This window comes from Fundulus heteroclitus, chromosome 1 (assembly GCF_011125445.2).
Source record: "Fundulus heteroclitus isolate FHET01 chromosome 1, MU-UCD_Fhet_4.1, whole genome shotgun sequence".
Taxonomy (NCBI): Eukaryota; Metazoa; Chordata; class Actinopteri; order Cyprinodontiformes; family Fundulidae; genus Fundulus; species Fundulus heteroclitus.
In genome coordinates, this window is record NC_046361.1 from 16,931,290 (window position 1) to 16,953,718 (window position 22,429).

The following is a 22,429-nucleotide window of genomic DNA, read 5'->3' on the forward strand; positions in this document are numbered from 1 at the left end:
AGCACAAAACCTCTGCAATTCCCACATTACAATAGCTTTCACTATAACTCTGTGGCTATAAAGTGTTGGTAAAGTGCAAACATGTGAGAACAAAATAAAATCAAATGTAAATGTACAAAATGCTGTTTTGTACTGTTTATATAGAGGTTTTTTTTTTAGCAGTAAATAGGTGCAAGCAGAAGGTTTTGCTGTAAAAGGTTGTCTGGCAATCTGGCATCCTCAGAGCTCAGCCATCACAGGAACAGGATCATAATTAGTTACCGGCATGAGTCAAGTTTCATCAACATCACTGTCTAAACAGGATTGACAGGCCACCAAAGTAGGCTAAAGATGATGGATGCTTCACAGTTTATTAATACATTTAGGCCTTACCCTCATAGCTTTCGCAGTTGTGGAGTTAAACCTAGATATCTTGTCAGTATAAAATGTTTCAAAAAGTATGATGAGCTATTATTTATGGGAAATGTTGTCATTTGCATTTCAAACTACTTTACACTTTACTTGCCATTCTCATAAACTTGAGTGTCCCAATAATCAATCTATCTCTATATATATATATATATATATATATATATATATATATATATATATATATATAATATATATATAGATATATATATATATATATATATATATATATATATATATATATATATATATATATATATATATAGATATATAGATAGATAAATAAATTAAAATGTTCTGGTGAGATGAGACATGAACACTGTATGAACTGTCAAGCATGGTGGTGGTAGCATCATGCTGAGGGTCTGCAAGTGATGCACTGTACAATATAGATGTAACAATGATGATGAAGGACTACATCCAGGTTCTTTAACTCAAATCAACAGCTGGATGAAAATCTTCCAACAAGAGTTTCTACCCCAAACACGCATCAAAACTATTTTGCAAATGGAAAAAAAATACCCTCCTGAAATTATCCTGAACTGAAAATGTATGGATTGCACCCATGACCTTAAATGAGCTCTACCATTTCTACCAAAAAGAGGGATCAAGCATTGAGCCTGAATAATGCCCAAATCTTGGTGATGGTATTACAAAGTGAGCGGTTTCTCTTCTACGTGCTATAGGATATTTCAACATAAATTAGCATGAATGAGAAAATCAACCCCTACTTTAATTTGCCAACCAGATTCCCATTTTAAACACGTCTAAGTTGTATGCTGTATTTTCCATAAATTAAGATAAATGATTAAAATCCCCAAATTGGTATGACATTCTATTACTAAACTGATTCCGATAAAAATAAAAAAAAAACAATAAGAGGAGGCTAAAACCATAAAATTGAACCTGAACAGTTGTGACATGAATCAGTCGGATAGATTTGTGTGACAGAAGGAGGAGGGGGATGACGACACGCAGAGCTTGTGTCGGTCACACTTTGTTTACCTAAATGTCAGCCGGCTGGGACGGCCGAGTTCATTTACCTCCCCATTAGTCAAAGTAAAGCCTTCTAAAACAGGCAGCGTCTGAGCGCTGTGAAGCAAGCATGAACAGGTGAGTGTCAGCGCTTCATTTGTAGGAGTGTAATCCTCTAACCTGCTTCTATCCCACCTAATTTTCTGCAGTGGGCTCAGTGTGTTTGTCCTGTTTTCCCTCCTTGGTGGCTCGCTGAGTGTGGAAATGACTGGCTTATATGGCAGCTTTGCCTCCCCTGAATTCCCCCAGCCGTACCCTGACAACCAGTACACGGTGTGGAACATAAGCGCCCCGCAGGGCCACCGGATCAAGCTCTACTTCACCCACTTCAGCTTGGAGCCGTCCAATCGGTGCGAATACGACCACGTCCAGGTGAGCCGCCTCCAAACAAAGCTCCGGTTCTGCACACTGGAACGTCTCGCTCACCGAAAGGCCTCTGACCCTGTCAAAACAGGTTTTGGTGGAAGGGAATGAAACCCTGCGCTTCTGCGGCGAGGAGGAAAAGAACCACGGAAGCACCCCCAGGAACACCGCCATCATGTCAGCCGGGAACGTCATGTCAGTGGTCTTTAGGAGTGACTACTCTAACGAAGGCCGATTCACCGGCTTCCAAGCGTTTTACACATCAGAAGGTATTGTTTGTTCCCAGAAGGCAGATAGGACACTTGCAGCCATAATTAAATGCTTTAGAAGTTCATGTGGAAACAATGGCTAAATTAGATCATTGTAGGTGCTGCCAGCTTCTAAACAACACAATTTTAACATGAAAGACAAAAAAAAAGGGTTGAAACAGGATTGAGCAAATGCACATTTTGCAGTGATGTAACCCTTTTCTACAAAAGAAGCTCAGAAGACAAATCTATTGGCTGGTTGAATCAATTCAAAGTAGCTTTAGTTTGTGTGGTGAGGCAAAAACAATAGAGGGTTTTACAAGCTCTTCAGAATATAATCTGGGGGTGTGGTGTGTTTTTGTTTTTGTTTGCAACCCCCTTTACTCTGAGACCCCTCGATAAAAAGCAATGCAACCAGTTGGCTCTTAAAATCCTCTAATTAGTAAATACAGTCTATCTATATAAAGAGCGTTCTGCCAAAGCCTTAAAGGGGACATATCATGCTTTTACACCCTCCCTTTTCACATTTAAATAATTCAGTTGTGGTCTATATAAAGTGGAACTACAGTGTTTTGGTCTGAAATCCTTGTTATTGATGCCCCACCACCTCTCATTTATCCCTGTTCTTAGGTGTTTCTGAGAACGACTCGTTTTGGTGCTGTCTCTTTAAATCTAAAGGAGGCACTTCACACCCTGCTCCCCTCCAAGTTGCAGAGCATTTCGCTTCAACCAGTTCGACCATTTTTACAGTATGCTGGGGGACAGTGTAATGAACAACCAATCTTTTATCCACTAGTAGCTTCAGCATTTTCAACTTGGACTGCAAAATTGCTCCGAGAAATAAAAGGGACTAAGTCACAAGACCGCTAAGATGGAAGTCCATGGCCCTATTCAGTAGTTCCGCAGCAAATACCTTGATGTAGTTGTTCAAAAAAACATATTAGAAAATAAAGAAATCTGAACGGCTTGAAGAATATGACCCAAACCGAATGTAAAACGGTTAATCCAAATAAAAATAAAAAAATCCAGCAGAAAAAAATTAAATCTTTTTTTTATTCTACCAGCTTTTGTTACTTAGAATCTTGCCGAGGCTTGTTGTAGTAGTTTGTAAGTAAACATTATTCATATGCAGTCATAGTCAATAAATTAAAATATGCATTTCTCAGAGGCTTGTTTGTCAGATTAAAAGTACCCTTTGAGAAAAAAAACAACCTTTTAAGCAGGTATTAAACATACTTTTCATTAAGTCTCCATTTCTGCACGAAAAATTTTGCTTTTTATTGGTGTTAAATGCTGTGTTTTTATTAGCTGGAGGTGTGGGGGAAAAAAATCACAATTAACAGAAACATCAGCAGTCTGTGTTAATCTATATAATGTGTTTCCCTTAATGAACTGAGTTCATGAAATAAATGAACTTGTCAATGGTGTTCTAATTTATTTAATATGACTAATTCCTTTCTCAGAGGAAAATAACAAAGTTCTTCACGATCTAACATTATTAAGTAGAGAGAAATCAAAATTAACGCAGAAAAATTATAAAAAAAATAAGTAAAAATACTTTAAAACATGTTTTGAAAAAACAAGTTTTAATAATATCGTCTTGAACGAGGTTGGATGCTCAATGCAATGTAAAAACAGAGGCAGATTTTCTTCAGATCCTAGAGATGTATGTTATGTTGTCCAAAGGCTCAGAATCAAGGTTACTTTTCTTTAGACGAGAGAAAAGCTCTTGTATATTCCTTTGTCACATGTATCAACAACAAAAAAAGGCCTTATTCGCCATCAGCTGGTCCAAATCTCTTCAGCGGGACTCTTAACCGGATTAAACGGAAGTCACTCGTGTTTTAATGCCGCAGTGCCTGCGTGTCACTGGGTGGCTCTTTGCTGCCCCTGAGTTCTGTTATCTCCTGCAGGTTCCTGCAGCATGGAGGGTGCGGACGATTGCACTTTGCCTTTTACGAGCAGAGCATAAAGCTGGGAGAGGAGCAGGTCTCATTGCCAGTTGGTCGTTTTGGCAGCATGTGGGCTGTTTGAGGCTTGAGTAGGCTTGGAGGAAGCTTGGTTGGCCGGGTGGCATTTGAACAGCCTGAGGACAAGGCTGTTGTCCTGAAGGAGGGGTTTTGTTTCCATTGTGGGGAGACTAATGCTAATGTGGGTCGTGGCTGAGCATGTGGCTCATATTGAGGAGGATGAATCCTTTAGCCTGTGGCTTGTGTTTTTTTGTTGTTGTCTTAAACCTGGTTTTTTAATTTGCAATTAGCTCCCTCTTTTCTTCCAGGTTCTTCTTATGTTTTTTTTTTTTAAGTTACTGTAAATAAAAGAGCATAGAAGGATCAACGTTCCTGCTGAGATTTCTTACCTGGTCTATTATTGTTAAAACTCATCGCTCCGTCCACACACTGACATCACAAAACATGTACACTTCAAATTTGCTATGATGTTGGACTGAAACAGTTCCACGGGCGGATGTTGATCAAACCAGCACGTGGAAAGCTGGTGAAAAAAAATGGATCCTTTATTACTTTGAGCGTAGGGAAACTAAGACTACACCTGCATCTTGTATTTTCATCCACTTTTTTTTTTATCTGGCAGATCCAATCACGATCTAGGCTCTCGTGTGGCAGAACTTCAGCTAACTGATGTCACATTACGATGTTAGTGCGACGAATACACATGAATTCTTAGTATACCTCATTTGCAAAAGTAATGGTGGCCTACACGGCTCAGGGTAACGCGTGCAAACGTATAATTACAGTTAACACTGTTAGTCGACTCAAGGCACCCTCCAGGCTTAGTCGCCCTATTTAAAAGGTTCGGCATCACGCATTTTAAGTGTGCTTGTAGATAAATGTACTGAGTAACACTAAAACCAGCAACACACGCCTGTCTTCTCCAGATATCAACGAGTGCCTATCCAAGGTCGATGGCGAGCGAGTCTGTGACCATTTCTGCCACAATTACATCGGCGGCTATTACTGCACGTGTAAGCAGGGACACCTTCTCCATGACAACAAGAGATCCTGCACAGGTGAGAGCAACTCGAGCTGAAGCTCAGGAAGCATGTTCATTTGGGCGCGATCAAAAGAGCTCAGATGTTAAACAATGAGGTGCGGCGTTACGGGAGCTCGGCATGAGGCTTTGGCTACATTAGTTGTTGTGAAGATGATAAATAAACTCATGTCCGGCCTCTCAGTAGCAGACCTCTGTTTGAGACAGGGGATGAAAACAAGTCCAAGTCCTTAGACTTTGGATTTCTTATGGCACAATGGTGAGAGTTTTAAGGAAATTCAAGCTAAAAGTGTGTCTACATATAATGAGATCACACCAGTAGTTTGTGTAAAATCCTTTTACATCACTGCAGGAAATCATTTTCTGACTATTGATATATGGGGTGTGGTAAGTGTAAGATGTTGGCTTTCATAATGCTATAGGTGGAAATTTCAGGCTGAGAAGAAATACCGACGCACGAAGTCGCTGATCTCTGGCAGCTGGTGCACAGTGAGGTTAATCACAGCCGATTCCTCGGGGAAAAGCAACTTCGAAATGGCTGTAAAAATTGATACCTGTGCGCGGCACTTACCGTGCCAGGTAATTAATCACAATTACCAGCTGATGTGCCTTAAATTATTATACTTTGCCGGAGGAAAAATGGTGGCACAACAAATCATGCAATGAATAGACAAAAATCATTATCTGCCCACAGATTGTACTAATTATATAAATTACAGCAACTCTGCCTCTTTGCAGAAGCTCATTTGTTTTTGTCCATAACTTCATCTGCACGCTTTGCCAGGGCAATAACGCAGATCAAAATGAATCTCATCCTTTATGCTGCCTGTGCAGAGAGCACTTCACGAGTAAAATGTTATTTAAAAAAAAAAAAAGCATCTTAGCACAGCAGATTTTCTGAATTGTTTGAACAATGTGTTCCTGCAATCTCTGTTAAAAGTTTAGAAAGCATTTAAAAATGTTTTTTTTTTTGCCATATTTTGTTTTACTCTATTTACTGTTGTCTAATGGTTGTGCTGAACCATCCGTCCATCCAACCCTTCAAATTTTTTTGCAGGTTCCATATTTACAACCAGTCCACTGCCATCAGTTCATAGGGAAACAATGTATTTATACTCGTATTAATTATACACGTATTAAACTCAAAGCCCGTGGGACGAATCTAGCCCGACAAGGCAATTTATCCGGCCCTCAAGTGCAGAAAAAGGCATATCATGTCGTAAAGTAGTGGCATATATTCTTTTAAATTGTATAAAGTGGCTAAAATTGTGCCTCCTGTAGAAAATCTTTTTTTTTTTAAATGTGTAGTAAGTGTCCAGCCACACTTTTTCCCACAACACATTCAAACAACCCAGAAATGTCCAAAAAGAGAATTAGTGGTGCAGAATGATGAGAGTTTAAAGTGTAACTCACTCAAATGTCAACTTTTTTTGCAGATAAACTGGGCCTAAGGGTCTTACTTTTATGTTACTGTGCATTTTTTTTATACTTCTATGTGACCTGAAATGAAATTATGAAACCAAAAGTATCATCTACACACATGCAACCAGCCTTTTTAATGACTTCCTGATGCCAAAGTGGCCCGATATAGAAATGAGTTTGACAACCCTGCTCTCAACCAGGAACTCTGGGTACTTAAATCAGAAAAGATATAGCGTTGAATAAATTACTTCAGTCATATCCTAAATTTGATTTGATCTAATCTGGGTTTCCTCTACAGTACCCTGCAAACGGCAGGTGTTGACGTCAGCATCTGGAGTTTTGACCAGTCCTAATTACCCGAACCCCTACCCGCCCATGAGCCGGTGCGACCACTCCATCAGTCTGCCAGAGGGCTCCAGGATCCTCCTGGACTTCTTGGAACCTTTTGATATAGAGGGACACCCTGACGTCCCCTGTCCGTACGACATGTTAAAGGTCAGTCCTGCACGAGTGTGATTTATACACGCCGATGAATAAGGAATGTATTCCCCCTCACGACTTCGAAGGTCTGTCACTGACTTACCCTCGACCAGGTGATTTATTGTGCTTCTGCGTTTTCTTGCATATTTGAGTTTGGGCAGGACATCAATCAGGGCTCTAACGAATCAACGGTCTCTTTTTTTTTTTTCTTTAAAGATTTCAACAACTGGACAAGAGTACGGACCGTTCTGTGGCTCAACGCCACCGGACTCCATCGATACAGGAAGTTACCAAGTGCATGTGGCGTTCAGGTCTGACTCTAGTGGGAAAAACAAGGGTTGGAAGATAAAATACACCAGCACCAAAGCTGAATCTCTTACATAACATTGAAACTGAAGGTTTATTGCCCAGAAAAAATGTTTTGTTCTCCAAGGTTTTATTGTTTTAATTATGTTTGGGATCTGAAAATATTAAGTGTGTCATGAATTTGTATTTCAATCCTGATTAATCAGATAGTCTTGGGGAAAAAAATGAAATCAAAAGAGACTTTATGAATAAAGTCTCCTTGTGAATTGTGTCATCTCAATATAAATGCAGCTGTTCTGCTCAGCTTCATGAAGACCAGTGAACACAGCAGTAAGCATAGTTTTTGGACAACTTTAGAGAAAGATTAGGTTACAAAACAATGTCCTACAGAGCATTGGTCAATCCATTGTCTAGAAATGAAGAATACATTCTTATTGGGTCGTGGTTTTTCACCTACACTGCATTGGCAAAGAGAAACTTAATCAGAGAAGCAGCCAAAAGGCCATGGTATTTCTGCAGCAGCTGCATAGACCCCCAGTTTAGGCAGGAAACTCAGCTGAAAGAACCAACTATTTTTCAATCAGAAACCTGGCCTTTATGGAAGAGCGGGAAGAAATAGGTCCATGTTAAAATTAAAAAGAGCTGTTAGTAGTTCTATTTGCAGTTTGTAAAAAAGAAAATTCAGCAAACATGTGGAAGAAGGAGCTCTGGTCAGATGAGCCCAAAATGTAATTTGTTGGTAGCAATGAACAACAATACATGTGGCAGAAAAATAATCTGAACGCAACACCTCTGTTGTGAAACGTGGGGGTGGCGGCATCCTGCTGTGAGGATGGTTTTCCTCAGCAAAGATCTGCAGATCAGAGTTGATAGAAAGACGGTTAGAGCTAAAGACCAGGCTGGACTGCACTAAAACCTAGAAGCTGCTGAAAACTTGAGGCTGAGGGTTGCCTCTCAGCAGGAGAAGAACCCTAAAAATATACCATAGATAAAAAAATATTCACGTGCCAAGTGGTCCAACCAAACCTAAATCGAACCGAAAATCTGCAGCAAGATTTCTGATGTACAGAAGCTCTTCAGTTAATATGAGCTTTGGATATTTTACGAGGATGAATGGCAAAAATTCCACGTCTCTATTCAATTCAATTCAGTAAAATTTTATTTATATAGCGCCAATTCATGAAACATGTCATCTCGAGGCACTTTACAAAGTCAAATCAATCATATTATACAGATTGGGTCAGATTATACAGATTGGTCAAAAATGTCCTATATAAGGAAACCAGTTGATTGCTTCAAAGTCCCGACAAGCAGCATTCACTCCTGGAGAAGCGTAGAGCTACAGGGAGAGTCGTCTGCATTGTCCATGGCTTTGCTGCAATCCCTCATACTGAGCATGCATGAAGCGACAGTGGGAAGAAAAACTCCCCATTAGCGGGAAGAAAAAACCTCCAGCAGAACCAGGCTCAGTATGAACGGTCATCTGCCTCGACCGACTGGGGTTACAGAAGACAGAACAGAGACACAACAAGAGAAACAAAAAAAGTACAGAAGCACACATTGATCCAGTAATCTGTTCTACATTAGATGGTAGTAGCGGGTGAGCCGTCTTCTCTGGATGATGTCACAGCTAACACGTGGAAATCTGGAAGAGACATATTCTAAAAAAACTTGCAGCTGTAATTGATGGGAAAATTCAACTCAAGATGAGAAAAGGGTTAAAAAAACATTAAATTTCAAAAACAAGAACAAACAAACTTCAATGCATATGTCATCTTCCTCTCAAAATCACGCACCAGTTTGTGTAGCTCTGACATCAAACCCCAACAAAATACAAAGTCTGCAGCTGTCATGTGGCAACGTTCTTGGGTTATGTATACATCTGGATGGCAGTGTGAATTTTAATGCATTATTCAGCTCATTCTCCATTTCATTTCATTTTTTTCTTCCTAAAGACAGCCATTACACACTATTTCCCTCACATTTCCTTCACTTCCTCACAAAGTGCTTGGGCTTATTTTGTTGTAACGTAACAACAGATCCATACTTCTTCAGACTCAGAAGCACTCAGTTGAACCACACAGAACGAACGATGCACCCTTTGCGGTCCTCGGGGGGGGCGGGGGGGGGCACCTGGGTGCTTACCTGATCACTCTGGAGTCGCCATCTAATCCGTATAGACACCGCGACATCCGATAACACGGTGCAGCTGACTGCTCCGATGCTGCATCACGCTCGCGCCAAACTGTTCAGCCAAGGTGGAGCCAGTTTCACAGGAATCACGCACACCATGAATCCCATTAAAGAAGCCGCTGGAGGAACCCCCAGCAGCAGTGAGCTTCCAGCTCGTATGCACATCATTCTTTTGACTCACGCAGGAACATACTAAACAGGTGCAGAAAATATATGGAAACAAGGCAGCACTGTCAAGAGACTGGAGACACATTTATTTACCAAAAACTGTGAGTGGGGGGGGGGGGGGTGGGAAAAAAAGTACCCCTCACACCACTATATACAAACATTACATCTTTATGTTTGGTGTATTCCAAAAAAACAATCTGCCTAATTAAAAAAAAAAAAAAAAACTATACATAAAAAAGGAACAGCCTGTAACGCGCTGAGGCTCAACTGTTTTTTCAGCGACACAATAATTCTCAATTACAGGACAGTTGTGACTGGAGCACCCTTATCTTTCTAATAATCTATAATAAGATCACCGTTTTCACTCAGTGCTCCGGAGACGGCGGGCCGTAGAAAACCTCCCTCGTGTTCATGTCACACAGTCTTACATCACGCATCCATCAGAGCGACACATAACTGTCAGGGTTGTATGTTAAACATAGAATTAAATCATCTAGAGCACAAAGAACATGTTCATCTGCTAGTTTTGTTGGCAGTGTTGTACAGGTCTGCTCAGGTTAGGGCTTTGTTATAGTTTTGCCTTGAGATGCACATTTATGAAAAGAAAAATTATCCCCTTCTAACTGATAAAAAAAAAAAAAGGAAATTGTTTTATAGGGACGTGTAGATAGCAAACTGCATCTAATTGATACTTTAATGTTTCTAAAAGTTGCACCGGATTTTTGAACTCATCATCGCCGGTGCATTAAAATGATTCCCCAAAGAAATCTCATTATGCAATTTGTTTGGCCCTGAAAGGGCTCCTCGGGCTAATCCAAATCCATTACCCCTCTGTTAAAATGCTGCATCTGATGAAATGTCGAGCACGCCTTCCGTTGTTACTGGGTGTGCTTAAAAGACTACTAGCAAGGCAGAAACACCAGGAAGAACGTTTAAAAGGGACGAGTTATAAAAACTGTCTGAAGAACCAGTTTTCTAATTCTAGGAGAGAAAAAAAAATCACATTCAACAACAGTTAAATGGGAACAATAACAACAGCAGTAACAGGTTTTGCAACCGACTACTGAGAAGTTTTAACTGCAGGTAACCTAACTTAAAGAATGAACTGGGAGCTGAGCTGCTTTTAGGTAAAAAAAAAAAAATAAAACTCTGCAGTTAAAGAATTTAAGATAAGCACAGTTATCAAGAAATAATGCAACTCATTTAACTTTGGCAAAGTAAACGTAAGGTTTTTTTTTTTTTTTTTAACGCATCTCCAGTACTTTTACACCAATGCTTACTGTATACAACAAGCCTTAGAACAACTAATAGCCATGTGTTTTAACCAGCAATTAAAATCCCTCTTTTCAAGCCGAACATTATGCATACACATTTTTTCCAAGTTCAAAGGAGCTGGTAAAGGATGATGTTCCAGTAGAGCTTTGATTTTAATTGCCTAAAAACGCGATACGCTACTTTTAATAGCAAAATTAAGCTTATAGAAAATTTAAAAAATATATATAAAAAACAGAAAATGAAAGGGGTACAAACCTAATATGAAAGCAACTAACGGACAAACGTGGGCCCAGCAGAAACCCTGTACAGTGCCATCTAGTGGACATTCGTTCAGAAAAAAAAGAAACGTGTATGGCGAACTTTCAGTATTGAGGGCTAAAAGTGACACAATATAGAAAATAAATTATCAAACAACAAATAACTGTATATGTGATACTTTAAAGAAATCTGATAAATAAAATCCAAATAATAACTTGTCGGTAAGATACTGAATACAATTTTAAAATCAATTAAAACTTATACTCCATGTATGTTAGTTTAAGTATTTAATCATTTCATAGTTCCCTTATAGACAGTCCATGAAATTATTTAAATAGTCACATTAGCTTGTCAAGTTACGTTAGATTGGTGTACCCACAGCAGTTCAACAGTAGACCAAACACCTTGTTTATAGGTGTTAGTCAGGCCCGCTGTCTTTAGTAAGAATCAAAAAGTGAAACGTTCACTGTGTGCTGCGACACAGGATTGTGAAATAAACATTACAATAGTTACACATAGTGTTACAAGGAATTTAGCTTTAAGAAAAGGATTTACACATGTAATTATGGGTTTCATAAATTAGACATATTTGGATCATTACAGATAACCTTACAGTCATTAGCAATTTTATTTACATTTCGAACCATATGAATATTTATTCACCAAGTTTCTTACTGAATTGTGGCTCATTTAGCCCTCGATACTTGCCAGGTAGGCTACTGGCTGAAATCCGTGTTCACTTTCAACAACGCCATGCTTGCCTCTGCTAAAAAGCCTGCTGTTGCTGGTTTGGCAACATTCACAAGGCTATGATTCTGTGTAGCCATCCTCCCAGTACAGCACCCGTCCAAATACAAAGCAAAAAAAAAAATGATTTGTTCAAATAAACCCAATCGTTCAGCGGGCATCAACCCCCTTCATTGCCTTGCAGCTTTCTCAAAAAAAAAAAAAAAAAAAAAAAAAAAAAAAAATGCAGATATCCACATCTTTAACATTTATGTATTCCAGCAGTAAATATCTAAACAGCAACACAGAGCAAATCGCATCCTCCTGACCCCGAGGCAGGTTAGTGTGACTCCCCATCAGTCTCTGCTCAGGTAAAAGCCCCGGCCTAGCTGCCGCCTTGTGTCGCCGTCCCTGCCCCCTCCTTCTGTGTGCTGCCGTCCTGCTGTGTGCTGCTGATGGACTGCATGGCCTGGATCTGCTGTAGGCGAGCAGACAGCTCCGCTTCGCAGGCCTGCAGCAGCTTGGACGTCCTCGCCGCGTCCCAGCCTAGCACCTGCTGCATGGCTTCCAGGCCTTTGCTCACCACCACCTAGACGCACACAGAGGCGAACATCACTTCAAACAAAGGCAATGTGAACGAGAGGTTTGATTATGCATGTGCTAATTCTAATCATGGGCTTAAAGCAAAGCCATCAGAGGTTGAAATGCATCAAAACATGTTTCTGTATTGTAGGGCTGGGCGATATGGATTAAAAAATAAATCTCCGATTTTATAATACCAAATCCGATTAATCGATTTTTTTCCTCCTTTTTGTTTCATGAAAAGAAATTAAAGAAATTATTTTAAAACCTTGCATTTATGTCAACCATTTCGTCAGGGAGTTGACCTGAATTCAAAGTGCAACTAAAAACAAGCTGTAAAACATGCTTGTAAAACAAGATGGCAGCCGTGCCATTATAAACAATGAAAATATAACAAAACATTTGCTGCTAGTGGTATTACACATTGAGCTAAGAACAGGCTTCACTGCACTTGTGAACTTCAAACTAAGTTAAAAAAAAAAGTAAATAAGTAAATGAAGTATCTCGTATTATGGTAAAAAAAAAAAGTTTCCACTTAACAATATTTTGACAATATATTTGCCTAAACATATATTCAGCATCACATGCTGTTCTCTTCATGGAAACCCAATGAGTGTATTGGCAAATTAAAATCCAGAATTTCCAAAAATGAAATCTTAAAGAGTTGTAAATTCGAATTAATCGATTAAATCGATTTATCGCCCAGCCCTACTGTATTGTTCCTTTTCTTGCAAATGCAAATAAACAGACAAAAGCTAATGCTTGCAATTACATAAAACAACCCATTTCTAATTATAGGTTAAACAAAAAAAACTAAAAAAAAAAAAAAAGTTTCAGAGGTGTTAGGACTTCTAGTTTCGCATAAATTGAAATGCAGAAGTATTCCTACCCCATGAACTTCTTTTTTTTTTTTTTTTTTTTTTTTATAAAACCACAAACCAATGAATTTTATTTCAATTCTATGCGATTAACAAACAAAGTAGTGCCTTGTTGGGAATCTGAAAGATAATTATTTATAGTTTTCAAAGTTATTTCCGTATTAAGCAGAAAAGCAGCCAAGAGGCTTGAGCATCTTCCTCAGCCAGAGGTGCAGCAACAGCCCCTCTTCCTGCAGCTGCACCAAGTGACCTCCTCCTTAAAGAAGTTTAAACATCTGCAGGCTGCGGATCCACACATGGCGTCAGGTCGGACGCTAAAATCCAGATCAGTGAGATCCACTGTTCAGGTGAGAGACTATGGTGACAGGACAACAATTGGTCCACAATCCTGACCTTAAAGGAAGAGTGGGAAGTACAAAGCCACTGTGTAAAGAGAGCAGTCAGACGTCCGGTTCAGATCAGTGTAGGCCAGAAAATAACACTTCATCACTATAAAAAAGTATTATGATAAGCAAGGCAAGCTTGTTTATATAGCACTTTTCATTAACAAGACAATTCAAAGTGGTGTCCATGAACAGAAAAACATTACAGACAGGAAACAACGCTGGCGGCCAACTGCATGAGAGCAAAATTCGGCTGAACTGCGTTGAACTACAGGTCAAATTGGTCGACCAACCACAACTGGTTGGTCGACTTTATGTGCAGGTTAACGTAAGGTGTGGAAAAAGACAAGTCGTCTGGGAGAAATCCTGCACCAGAAGGAACGACGCAAGAGAATTACAACACAGGAAACTTCACAGAACAGCTGGAATGTCCTTTTGTTGCAAAGTTCTGCTGGAATATTCTGATTTAATGGTTTCACAGAGATTTTCTAAGAAGCACATGTTAAACTTTGATAAATCTCTTTTTACTTTATTTATAAGACTTCAGGCATATTAGAAAGGCAGTGAAAGAAGGATACCTGCAAATCCTCAGTGGAAAGTCTGGTCTCTGGACTCGTTTTGCCTTTCAGGACCATCAGTGTCCTGGTTAGGAATCCGGACGCAGAATCCACCTCCATTCCGTCGGGCATATCCACATCTCCAGCACCTGACACATTGAAACAGGTTTTAGGACCCTTTTGATATGCCTGCATGAATTATAGTAAACCGGTGAAAGATGAGGGATTACTGAGCAGCACCAAGGATTCCATCTAGTGACCGAAGGCTACAGGTGCAACTATGCACTGAGATCAATCCAGATGTGAAGCAAGTACATTTGATGTGCGAAATGTTATCTAGGAATTTAAATTAACATAAAAAAAAAAAAAAAAAACATAGCATAATCTCAAATAGGAAGTTTATTCAGTGGAGGAGGGGATTCCTGATAGAAGTATTGTTTTTCCTTTTAATATAAAGTTGTTGTTGTTGGTACCCCCGCAAATAAAAACAAATGCAACTGAAACGTTTTAGTAATTTATCCTCCTTTTGTTCTCAGGCGTTAGGAACCTTTAACTGCTAATGAAGGACTGTTTCCTGGGGTATAAGGGTGCAAAGACAGACAAAGTAAGGGCAGAAATAAGGAAGGAATAAAAATGGATAAAATGAGGGAGGAAGTGAAGACACGAGGATGGACGAAATCATGGGAAAAAAAAGAGGGCAGAGCATAGTTAAAGGAGGGAGGAAGGCACAAAGAAGGAAGGACGGAACAACATTTGACAACGGACGAGGGAATAAAGTCCGAATTGAAATGTTGTTTTCCATCCCCTGACTTTCTTTTTCCAGGCTTATAATATTGAATTGAAATTCCAGAGTTGGGAAGGAACCCTGTAATCAGCGGATTTTTGCTTCAGTAAATCCAGAAGCACGAACGCTGCAGAAAATCTTGCTAAAAAACCAAAAGAGCTGGTTCTGTTGAGCGCCTTTATCGCAAATGAAATCCAAGGTTTTCATTGTGATAAAAAAAATAAAAACTAGTCCATCTGTCAAACCTTTCTGGGATGAGACGAGATTAAAATTTCACAGATCGTCATTTACAACGCCTGTTTCCATGTGGGCACAATAAAAAAAAAAAAAAAGTGCCGTACCATCCTGGCTGGGCGGGCTCGGGTCTCCCTGCTGTCCGTCCTCTTTCCCCACAGCTTTGAGGTACAGCTGGAGCAGCTCTTTGGACTGCCTTTCCTCCTCTTTGCGGTCCAAAACCCTCTGCAGAGTCTCCTGGAGTTCCTGGGTCTTCTTCTCTTGGAAGCCCAGGACAGAGGCCAGCTCAGAGCACGACGCATCCACTAATGACTGGAAGAGGAAAGTTCAGTGAGCTCTCCAAACGGCACGCTTGGTTATGCGAAAGTATGAAAATGATTGTATAATCCAACCCTTTAAAATGACAAAGAACTATTAAATGTGTTTTTTTCCCCCCTCCATGCAGCCTCATTACTAATCTGCAGGAATCTTGAGTAAACTAGGGCACTCCTGTCCGTACCTGTAGGTCTCCCTCAGACATGAGGATGATACTGTTCAGGTTTTCCTTCAGCTGCAGCGCCAGGTTGCACCACGGCGTGGCGACGACGGCCGAGTCGACGGCGTCGGCCTCCAGCAACATGGACTCTCTCGCCATCCAAGCCGTGCCGCCATCAACTGCAACATGACAGCGGAGACAAGGAGCAAAGCGCGTAAATGGGCGTTTCTTTACCAGAATGAAAAGGGATTCCATCAAGGCCTGGAGAAAATGGACCCTGCTTACTCTTGCGGGCCGGAGCCCACGTCTCCTTATCACGCAGCAGCATGAACTTTGTGTTGAAGGGCAGACACAGAAAGTAGGCCTGGTCCTCCACTATGGTGCCGTCGCCCTCCAGGACCACAGTGACCGGGTCAGTCGGGTTCACTCCGAGGAACTCGCATCCTGTTGGAAGGAGAGTCATTTCAAGTTTACAGGTGTACGAGGAGCTCCACAACATTTGTGCCCAAGTAATCCCTCTAGTCAGGCATCACTAGAAGAATCGCAGGAACAAATGCTGCGATCGATAAATCTGTTAAGTGCAGGCCAGAAGTATGCGTACCCCTCACACTTTCACACTCTGTCACGGCTATAAACCACAAATTTATTTAACTGGGATTTTATACCTCGCAAAAAGCAGAACATAACAGTGAAGAGGAATAAGGATACATGGTTTCCAAAGTTTATCATCAGTGGAAACCTTAAATGCGTGACTTAGTGCGTAACCGGGATTATCAATTCAACGACAGCACAAATAAATCAAATGCCTGTGATGGGCAGAGGCTGCAGGGTTTCATAGATCTGGGGGAAACGCCTGATGACTAGTAATCTAGGAATGAACGCACACAGAGGACCGACTTTTTTTTTTGGGTTTAGGACCAGCAGGTCCGAACACGACTGAAATGGACTCGTTACTGCACACAACGCGTGTGCGATCACGACTGATAAGCAAGTCCAGGCTGAGCGGTGGCGGCACCGTGGATCCTGCACATCACCAACATAGCGCAGCTGGCATTTCATTCACTTCCATGGTATTTTTTTGCTCCTTCGCAAAGCTAGAGAAAACTGACGTGAACAAAGACAGCAGCCCCCCCGCTACGCGAAACTGAATCCAATAACACGGCACGCAAAGTTTCCATTAACATGAACCCAAAATCACAATTTTACTCCTGTCAACTTACCTTTTTTCTTCAGCTGATCCAGCGAGGGCACAACCACGCCGTAGGATTTCTGCCGTGTGAAGTTACACACTTTGCAGGGTCTCCCATCTGTCATTCTAAGTCTCAAGCGTGAAAACCTGGAATAATTTCCAGTTTACCACCTACGAGCCACGAAAACTACAGCGCTAAGCTGTCAACTAGCCTACTTCTACTTTTCGAACGCGGAACCGCCGCTTGAGCGCTGTGGATGCCGGGATGTGTAGTTTAAGCAGGGAAACGAGGTATGGTGACGTCACAACATGAGTCAAAGCAAGATTCGATTTTTTTTACGCGCTCTTGTCTCTAAAAAGAAGCAAAATCACACCTCATGTCTTACTTTCTACCTTTACATTTTAGCAAAAAGGTGACGACACCAAAATACAACATAAGAGAGAAATAAATGTCAAAAATAGCTAAAATGGATTTAACCATGAAAGGTAAATGTCATAAATATATCTTGACCCTCTTGACATATGGACACACTGAATTATGTACTTATGTGTAATGAAGTTTGTTTATTTATTTATTGCTTGTTTATGGCATTTAAAAAAAAAAAAAAACTTGAAAATACCCATAAATTAAACTCTCAGCATATATGTGGTTTCTAGTTTGTGTTTTGGAAATGTAAAAGTATACCGTCTTACATCTACATGTCAAAGCCCATGGAACCATCCTAAACCTAACCATGCTGCAAATATCTCCATTTCTCCACGCTTGACCTGTCTGATATGAACAACAGTCTCCACAATAGCTTTTGCGCAATACTCTATAGAGCCAACAGAAGAACTAAGGACTCTTATCATCCCAGTGAAAAATTGATTTAGCTCTGTGACAGCAAAAAACAGACAAAAAGACCTGAAACTTAATTAATAACTTACTTTTTCATCCAATTTTCATTTATATTTTCATATACAACAACTATATATATATATATATATATATATATATATATATATATATATATATATATATATATATATATATATATATATATATATATTTATTTATTTATTTATTTATTTATTTGTATGGAGGTTGCATTTTGTGTGGGAGCCTAAGGGTCAAGGATGTTGGTTCCTGATTATTACTGTGAAATTTAGAGAAAGCCTAAATCATGATTTCAGATGACACGAAACAGAATACAAATGTCCTTTAATTTTTGCCTCTTGTTGGGGCTTTTTTCCCCAAACAGACTCCTGAATAAAATAAAATAAATATTGGTGTGCGTGTGAACCTTTTACAGACCAGAGGCTGTTCCAGGAAAAGCAATCGAGCGTGATTCCGTCGACCTATCGGGGGGGCTCGGAAGATGGCATCCTCCGAGCAACCTGATCCACCAGCACAGGTCTTTCTTTGCCTCTCACCCAGCATTTACCTCCCGCTCTCCACATAACATTGGGAACTCTCTGAATGCGCCTAGAATGTGTTGCTCTTACCCATTAGCCCTTGTGGCGGTTACTTTTACTACTGCTCGGCTAACGGGTGCTAGCATGCTTGCTAGTTAGCGTGCTAACAGGGGAACGACGCTTTAAAAAGTTTCCTCCCCCACAACCCGCTGTTGAGAAGTGGATATAAACGACTCCTCGGTTCGGCCGTGTGTTTTCACGGGTTGCACGGCCTGTTTGTGTAACCGGCTGGCCGTTTAAAACGCTCCAAATGTTGCTAAGTTGTTTCCATCTGAGCATGTAGTCATGGCTGTGTGTGTGTGTCATGGGTGCTTGTTGATGGTTGCAGTGGAAAGGTCATTCAAAAAGAGCCGCATGGCCGTCCGGTTGGAGTCTGCTGCTGTTTGTTTTAACAGTTGACAGCGGTTGTTATAGAGAAGAGTCGCTTTAAACGCGAAATTATTGCTTGTTCATCACTTTGGGCAGCTTATAGTCACATGATTTTTACTGTAAATACAGCAGCAAACGCGAGTACACTCCTCACGTTTGTGTAAATATTTTTGTTTTCACGGGACAACGCTGAAGATATGACGCTTCGATACAACGTAGTCAGTTTACGGCTTGTGTAATGGTGTAAATATACTCTAAACCTCAAAAAAAGTGGTGGGTGGGAGCAACCTGTCAGTGCTTAGACCTGGCGCTGCACGCTGGATCAATTCTGTCTGCATGGCTGCCACCCTGCAGGGAAGCCTTCTTGTCAAGAAGACGCACAAGGCAGCCTGCAACAGTTTGCAGATGGCGAACAGACTAAGGATGTGGATTCGTGGAACCATGTCCTGCGGTCTGATGAGACCAACGTACACTTGCTTGGTTCAGGTGGTGTGGTGCGGCAACCAGGGGAGGAGCACGAAGACAAGTGTCCTTTCCTACAGTCAAGCATGGCGGTGGCAGTGTCATGGTTTGGGGCCGTATGAATGCTGCCAGCTGTGGGGATTTACAGCTCATTGAGGGAACCATGAACTGGTTCAGGTACTGTGACATACTCGAGCAGAGCATGATCCCCTCCCTCCCTTCGGTAACCGGGCCGCGGGGCGGTAATCCCAGCATGACGACGACCCCAAACACGTCTCCAAGCGACCACTGCCTTGCTATAGAAACTGAGGGTGAAGCTTCTGGGCTGGCCAAGCACATCAACAGACCTAAACCCTATTGAGCATCAGGGGATCTTATCAAACAGAACGTGGAGGAGAAAGGGGTCTCTAGCATCCTTCAGCTCGGTGATGTCGTCATGGAGGAGTGGGAGAGGATTCCCGTGTCAACCTGTGAAGCTCCATTGAACTCCACGCCCAAACGAGTTCTGGAAAATAATGGTGGCCACTCCACTAGGACTGGACGATATATATATATATATATATATATATAAAGCATATCAATAAAATAGAAATCCTATTGATCAATAGCGATAATTATCAAGAAATTAAAATTATATATTTTAAGTGCAGCCCTGTCCATTTTATGCTGTTGCTTTTAAAAAAAAAGCATGCTCTTTGAACTCTTTGAAGGGGGCGGGGCTTGGTTCCTAGACCTGCGTTTGTGATTGGTTGGGAGGATGTAAAGAGTGTAATATTAACCTACGTTACTATAATGGAAAAGGACAGAAAACTTACTTTGTTGAACTTTTTATTGCCCCTTTTTTTGTGTCATCGATAAACATCTATCGATTGATCTATATAGCTATTGAATTATCGTCCAGCCCTAGTGGCCACACTAAATATTGACACTTTTGGTACAATTGGAACGTGTTTACTGAGCGGTGTACTCGCTTTTGTTGCCAGAGGTTTAGACAATGGGTTGGTTTTGAGTTATTTTGAGAGCACATTTACACTATTATACAAGCTATAGACTGACTACGTTGTACTAAATGGTCGTATCTTCAGTGTTGTCCCATGAAAAGATATAAAATATGTACAAAATACGAGGGGTGTACTCACCTGTGAGGTACTGTATCAAAGAGATCAGTAAAGGCAGAATGCATGCTAACTAAACTGTTGATAACACTCACAATCCTACTCTCAGTGAGACATTAACAATGATAACAATCCTCTTTATTTGTTTTTATTTATTTTATTTGTGATGAACATACATTCCAGTGAAATGTGTCCTCTGCGTTTAATCCATCCCTTAGGAAGCCGTGGGCTGCCACTATGCGGCGCTCAGGGAGGATTCTGGGGCCCAGGGTCTTGCTGAGGGACCCAGAAAAACAGTCTGTGGGATTAGAACCGGGAAACTCTTGCTCTAACCGCTAGGCCACTTCTCCTGCTTTAAGGCCACATCTTTAGATTGATATAACACAACGCTTGCTAAAAAAAAGCACCTTTTAACAGATGTAAACCCTTGCTTAAAGGATTAGTCTGAACCACCTGTTACATGTCATTTTAAAAATAAGACGTTTGTCATAAAAATTTGTTTTCATAGCTTTTGCTTCTTTGCCTTTAGTAATGGATCAGGTAGAGATTGGAGTCTGCTGGTTTCCCCTTTATTAGCGCTGATGTAAATATCAGCTACTGAAAGAAAATCAGACTTATTTCTTGCTATTGGTTAAACTAACCAGAACTTTGTATGGTCACCCAATGTACTTTCCACTTTTTTGAATTTAAACTTAGATCAAAGCACGAGACATTTCCTTTGGTCCATAAATATGGAGCATCTTGTAATTCCTCCCTTTGCTGTTTGATTCAACATCACTGCTTTTGTTCACAGAGCCTGCAAAGTTTCTCCCTTTTTATATGTTTTATATATATTTGTCTTTAGAAGGGGAAAAAAAAATCTGAATTAGTGGGTCAGAAATGTTAAAGCGCCAACCCTGCTTGGTGCTTATTTACCTTTTCATTCTTTTGTCTTGGTTGGCCCAAAGCTGGATTCGTTTAAGCCACGAGGCTCAAACACAAAACGACAAAGGACTAATCAGCAAGCCACATGGTTAAAAAAAATTCTCGAAAGCATAGGTTATAAAATCCAATTGATGATGACAAAAAACAAATAAAGAAATCTTAAAATTCCAACAACTGAGATAAAACGTTAATCGGCAGTATATTTATAAAGATTTAGAACTCAAGCTAGATGTGCAAGAAAAGATGAGCTTAAGATAAAAAGTCAAAGAATACATAGCAGTTGTTGATCTGTGTAACATCAATAAACAATGTGCCCTTTTATTCAATAACTAGATAACATTGTATTTTCAGCCATTTACGTTTTCCTTTGTAAGCTTCTGGGTTAAATTCAGTATAAATTTAAGTTGGATAAATTTCCGCAGTCTTATTTTCCCTTGGATCCCCTTTCTATTCTCTACATACAATTCTCTTTTTTGCACTTTTGCTGTTTGGATATGAAACTATGAAACCTGTGCAGGCTTGCATCTTTTATAGGCGCAAACTTCCTCACCGTCACCTCCTCCGTTGTCCAGCAGATGGCGCCGTAACACCGCTGTTTGTTTGTCTTTGCAGCCTGGCCCTCCTCCTGGAGACGACGGGGCAGCTGGGCCCAGAGAAGCGCTGGTAAGGAGTCACACCGTTGTCTCAGTTAGTAGACTGAAACCTGGGGGTTTTAGTGAGAGAGTCACTAATATGTCTTTATTTCACCCTGCTTAATGCTTAAAAAATAGAAACAAACATGGATTCTCAGTGAGTTCAAATATAAATACTTAATCTTATGACTCTGCAAGCCACTCTAAACATGTGTTTTGCATTGCACTGATATCCCTGAGACATAATGGGCGATAAAGTTATGTTTTATTTTTATTTGGAATTAAAAACAGATCAAGAAATGTTTCTGTTTTTCAGCAGCTGTGACTTTAATATATATTATTTTTTTTTACCTATGCTGTCTTCATAGCAGATTTGATTTTTCTTGCTGGTAAAAAAAAAAAAAAATCCACTTTGTCATCAGAAAAGGGTTCAGAGAAAGAGAGGCCTGCTTAGGTAGCCTCCCAGCCGTGCTTAAATAGGCAGTTCAGGTTTGAGTAA

The 22,429-nt window shown here is 40.4% G+C and overlaps 3 protein-coding genes across 7 annotated transcripts in view; 2 read left to right on the forward strand and 1 right to left on the reverse strand.

Moving 5' to 3' along the window:
• Positions 1 to 1,414: 1,414 nt before the first annotated feature.
• On the forward strand, positions 1,415 to 7,530 carry masp2 (mannan-binding lectin serine peptidase 2). Of its 4 annotated transcripts, none has more exons than XM_012873415.3 (6): positions 1,415 to 1,521; positions 1,593 to 1,815; positions 1,898 to 2,075; positions 4,951 to 5,082; positions 6,784 to 6,980; positions 7,182 to 7,529. In XM_012873415.3, exons 1-6 carry the CDS (start codon positions 1,514 to 1,516, stop codon positions 7,347 to 7,349), a joined length of 906 nt encoding a protein of 301 aa, XP_012728869.1. In that variant the 5' UTR covers positions 1,415 to 1,513; the 3' UTR covers positions 7,350 to 7,529. The 4 variants fall into 4 exon arrangements, with proteins under 4 accessions (XP_012728869.1, XP_021177691.1, XP_021177690.1 ...); XM_021322015.2 differs by having other exon boundaries at positions 1,417 to 1,521; positions 1,641 to 1,815; XM_012873416.3 differs by having other exon boundaries at positions 1,418 to 1,521; positions 1,602 to 1,815.
• Positions 7,531 to 10,861: 3,331 nt separating this feature from the next.
• dffa (DNA fragmentation factor, alpha polypeptide) lies at positions 10,862 to 17,230 on the reverse strand. The gene is made up of 6 exons (XM_012873482.3): positions 17,005 to 17,230; positions 16,070 to 16,228; positions 15,809 to 15,963; positions 15,417 to 15,621; positions 14,313 to 14,440; positions 10,862 to 12,480 (listed from the first exon to the last, which is right to left on the reverse strand). The coding sequence occupies exons 1-6, from the start codon at positions 17,096 to 17,098 to the stop codon at positions 12,277 to 12,279; spliced, it is 945 nt and encodes a 314-aa protein (XP_012728936.2). The 5' UTR covers positions 17,099 to 17,230; the 3' UTR covers positions 10,862 to 12,276.
• Positions 17,231 to 18,261: 1,031 nt separating this feature from the next.
• pex14 (peroxisomal biogenesis factor 14) overlaps positions 18,262 to 22,429 on the forward strand; it is a 76,960-nt gene continuing 72,792 nt past the window's right edge. Inside the window, exons 1-2 of one of the 2 annotated variants that reach the window (XM_012873476.3) lie at positions 18,262 to 18,367; positions 21,911 to 21,961. In XM_012873476.3, the coding sequence (XP_012728930.1) occupies positions 18,332 to 18,367; positions 21,911 to 21,961 (87 nt within the window). In that variant the 5' untranslated portion in view covers positions 18,262 to 18,331. The remainder of the gene's footprint in view (positions 18,368 to 21,910; positions 21,962 to 22,429) is intronic. The other variant, XM_021321986.2, reaches the window with a different exon arrangement.